This window comes from Cystoisospora suis, assembly GCF_002600585.1.
Source record: "Cystoisospora suis strain Wien I chromosome Unknown contig_11218, whole genome shotgun sequence".
NCBI lineage: Eukaryota > Apicomplexa > Conoidasida > Eucoccidiorida > Sarcocystidae > Cystoisospora > Cystoisospora suis.
Window position 1 is genome coordinate 1 of NW_027163990.1, and position 4,420 is coordinate 4,420.

General features: G+C 54.2%; 1 protein-coding gene across 1 annotated transcript; it reads left to right on the plus strand.

Annotated features, from left to right (window-relative positions):
* Nucleotides 1-178: 178 nt before the first annotated feature.
* On the plus strand, nucleotides 179-3,435 carry CSUI_011384 (major facilitator family protein). The gene has a single exon (XM_068071483.1). It carries the CDS (start codon nucleotides 615-617, stop codon nucleotides 2,469-2,471), a length of 1,857 nt encoding a protein of 618 aa, XP_067916541.1. The 5' UTR covers nucleotides 179-614; the 3' UTR covers nucleotides 2,472-3,435.
* Nucleotides 3,436-4,420: the final 985 nt, after the last annotated feature.

Sequence of the window (4,420 nt, forward strand, 5' to 3'; positions counted from 1 at the left end):
CTGAGGTGCCCTGGTTGCTGAGATCTGCTATTTTCCGTTTTACTATTGGGCCGCTAGCGCCCAAGACTATTGCGACTTTGCGCGACTTTGCGCCACTCTATTCTAATTTACGCTATTCGATTTCTGCTGATCTTCGTCGTGACCCTGTGTGCCGTCGCATCTGATGACAGCCTGTTCCGGAAGCCGGTATGCTGAGGCAGTGCCTTGCTACAGTTTTCCTGCCCCTGTTGCCAACTTGGGCGAAGGCGCTCCTTAGTCCGTAATAGTTTGCCTCTGGCTCGCTGTGAATTCCTCCTGTTTCATACTTCGTGGGTATCTTTCTTGTGTGTGAGCTGTAGTAGGCGGCCTGCATAGAGAGCTTGATGCTAGTTTTCAAGATCGCGTTTTCTCGCTCAACTAACTTGTGGCAGAACTGCCGCGTGCATGCGACGTCGCTTTTTGCAGCTCTTTTGTTGGGTCGAAGCCGTCGCCTAGAATTTTTCTCAAAACAGCTTTCCTCGTGACTGGGCTTGTCAACACACGCGAGCAATTGTATCCATCGGCTTCCTGCCTCAGTCTCTTCCTGCTTTGTTGCTTTGGCATTTGGCGTTGTCATCCAGTTGTGAAGGTTCAGAATGCTCAGTTCACCTGAAACAATAGTAGAGCTTTCCACCGGTGCATCTTTGGCGGGAGACTCCCCTTTGTCATGTGTGCGAGTGGAGGCCAGTCCAGACCTTTGCGGGGGGGTGCCCTCCACCGAGCCGGTGGAAGTCCCCATGGCCAGTCCGGAGGGAAGGACTGATCCGGCGAAGTGCTTGGGCGATTCCGGTTCCCCGTGCAACTCTGGCTCTCCCTCTAGGTACCCAGAAGATACAGCAGGCCCGTTGCCCGGCACGCCTTTGCTCACAGCACCTGGCCGGTCCGCTGAAGCTGCCCATCAATCGACCCCGTTTGGCCTCAACCGGTTTTTTTTGCTCGGTGTGTACGTATTGTACACGTTCGTCTCGGCTCGAGTACTGTTTGGGTGGCCCAACTTGTCGTCCATGCTATTTCGGGCGGGTGCGTTCGAGTGGCTTTGTCTGGGGGAGGATCTGGTTACTGACAAAAGGTATATCTGTCACGCGCAGGACAATGCGGTGCAGCTCCTCTTCACTGTAGGCGTCGCCGTAGCGTTCTGTTTTTCTTTAGGTGCTGGCCTGCTAATGGACTTCAAAGGACCAAAGGTGTGTGCGTGTGTGGGTCAGCTTATGAATACGACTGGATGGGTTCTCTTGGGTGTCGCCAGTGAGCAGTGCCAGACGTACATTCCCGGAGTGCTCTGTTTAGCGTTAGGAGCAGACGCGGGGTACCTTCCTTGCCTCAATATCAGCAACTTGTTCCCACGGCATGAGGGCCTTGTCATCGTCACAATGAGTGCAGCAATGTCTGCATCTTTTTCCATTCCCACCATAATGGACACATCATGGAAGAACAACCCGCACCAGTCTTTCTTTTCGATATGCATGGCATACGCGGGAGCGGGAACGGGCCTTTGTTTTGTGGTAGCATTATTGCTTTTCCCGCTTAGGGCCTACAAATCGCAGGAAGAACTGAGCAGACTAGCGGGCGGTGTCAGGGCGTCGGGAGCCGGATTGGCGATGGTAGACAAGCACGGGATTGCCGCGGCAGGAGGGGGATTCGACAACAGTGTGCAAGAAGAGGATTGCCTGGTGGCGCCTCGGAGCGAGGCTAATACACGGCAAAGCACGGGTTTAAGGACCGAAGGACAATCCGGAGTTGGCCCAGCCGAGGAGGGAGCGCCGTCGCCAGTAGTTGTATCTCTCGAAGTACAGGAGCCATCGGAGCAGGAGACACCGGCAGTAATGATACCTTTTTCGAAACAGCTGCGCTCCCCGTATTTCTATTGCTTCTATATCTACTGGCCCTTGAACGCGCTTTTCTACAGCTTCTACATGACGTCGGCGGAGAATCTGTTCAACGCGAGCGTGAACGACTTGCTGGGTATTCTCGGTCCAGTCTCGATGATTCCCTCCATAGTCTTAGGCAAGGTTGCCGACACGTGGGGCGTAATGTCGCTTGTTCTCTTTATCATTAGCTCAGGCGTGTTCATGTACGTGTTCGCCCTGACGCGCGTGGTCCCCTGTTACTACATAAGTGCTGTTTTCTCGTGTCTGTACGTGTCGAACTTCAGTGGTCAGATGTACGCGTACATGGGGGACACTTTCAAGACAACTGACTTCGGCAAAGTTGTGGGACTGACAAGCGCAACAGGCGGGCTTCTCTCGCTGCTGAGAATTCCTCTGCATGACGATTTGACTGTGCGCATCTTCAAAGCCAACTATGTGTACACATGCATCATCATGTTGGCAATAAGCCTTATTTGCTTTTGCCTTGCACTGTACCTATTTTTTCTCAAGCGCAAGTGGCCGAAGGCGTACCTGTACCCCAAGGAGCGCTCAAGAACGTCTGCGAGGGTTGTTCACAGTCCGTAGACCGACCTGTGTTTCGAATCATGCTTGAGCCACCGCCAGATTTAGCCAACTCTGCACGCCGTGGTCGACTTCTTTTTTTGTTTGGTTTGTCCAGATTTCCAGTACTCTGTGACTCAAGTGAAGCGTTTGGGAAGGAAACGCTTTCCGTGTCTACTTTTGTTTTTTTAATGGCGAGGTTCGAAGTCTTGTTTCTCTCATCGTGTGAGTGCTTTGGAGAAGCAGGCCTGCCTTGGCTTTTTTTTTTTTCAGTAGCGATAAGAAAGGCGCTGTTTCCATTTATTGTTTTTCGGAACGTGTCCGGTACGTCGCCAGGGCCGCCCCGTCTGTCCCGTCACCGCGGACAAAAACAGTGTCCCTTGGACCATGCGTCCGCTTCCACGTGGCGATGCGCCTCGTCCTGTCTCTCCGGTTACAAACCTAAGTCGCGCTCCTTTGCGGGCCCTGCGCTGACTATCCGCGTGGTGGTAGGCTGCGGGCAATTCAGCCTGGAGTGCGTTGGCCCTTTGAGAGCTGCGTCTTCCTCCTTTCCGTGGCAGGCCTGGGTCAGTAACATCGGGGAGCGGCGCCTGGCGGCGTGGGATGACAATGCTTTCAGAGAGAAATTTGTTCGGGGAAGAGCCGCGGTGCTTGAGTGCTTTGTGTCGTTTTGGCGGTGGTGGACGGGGTTTCGAGCAGTGTCCCTCAGTTTGGAAGTTTTGCAGCTCGTGGTGCTGTCGGCTAGAACGGCGTGGTTGACCCCTTTCTGATTAGCTGGCTCTCGAGTACGCGTCGGCCTTTTCACGTAGGGCAAGCTGGGATTTGTGAGCTCCATAGGCAAGGTCCGGATGCGGCGTGTCTGGTGGCTTTCCTGATGCAGTGGACTGTTAGTTCTTGTGCATCCGCGGTTCTGTATAGTACGTGGCAGACGGGTTTCTCCAGTAAGCCGTCGGCTTACTGTTGGGCAGACGCGTTGTAGACACTGGCCTTCTCTACGGCTCAAAGGAGCTGTTTCAGACTCGTCGCAACCATTGCGTAGTTTCGGGCTGAGGCAGCCTAGGTAATGCTCAAGGACTGATCATTCTTCGGTAGCTCTCGACAGCCGGTCATCGAGAACGGAGCACGTAGTGAACGGAGAAGGGCAGCACGGTCAATCCCATGTGTGACTTCGATGTACGAGTTCCCTACCCAAGCAACTGAATGCCTGTCGAGACCGCATAGCACATAGTGAGAGAGCGTATGGTGGGCACTCGTCGCCTTCCGTGCGCCCGCATACAGCCTAAACACAACCTACGGGCCAAGTCGTCTTTGCACCCTCATGCCGCTGTCTGGGCACGGACCCATCAGCTCAACTCCCTAAGGGCACTACCGCTCATGTACTCGAAGATAGTGGTTGGAAAGACCAAATGCATCTCGCGACATCGTCGAAGCAGTTTAGCGTTAGGTGGTCTCAATGTCTCTTCGTTGAAGTGGCGAGGACGCAGCCTGGTGAGTCGGAGCACAGCTACGGTAACCTAGCCGACGTCCGTACTGTAGAAGAGTTAGACTTTTTCAGAGGGTGTGAGAGCTGACGAAGACGCAGCATATCTTATTTCCTCCGTTACGCAGTACCCCAGTGTGCCCTCCGACAGTCACCCTGTTTGCTGTCGATTTTCCCTGAAATCGCCATCAGCTCCTGTGTGCAAGGGGCAAAGCGCTCAGACCGGTACGCTGCAAAGAGCCGTCCGACCACCGCCTGGTCTTCTTCTTGCGGAGAGGAGCGAGCGCGATTCGACGCCGCTTCGAGGTGTCGGTTTACCGCGGGGCTGGCTCGGGCTCAGATCGGGATAGCCCGTGAAAAGCTGAATGGAGGACAAGTAAATTTTTTGGTGTTCCACTCCGATCAGTATGTCGAGCTCAAATCCGCACCAAGTAGTCTTCCGCCTCGCAGTTTCACAGCTGAATCGGCTCAGCGAAAAAAAAAGCCACCGACA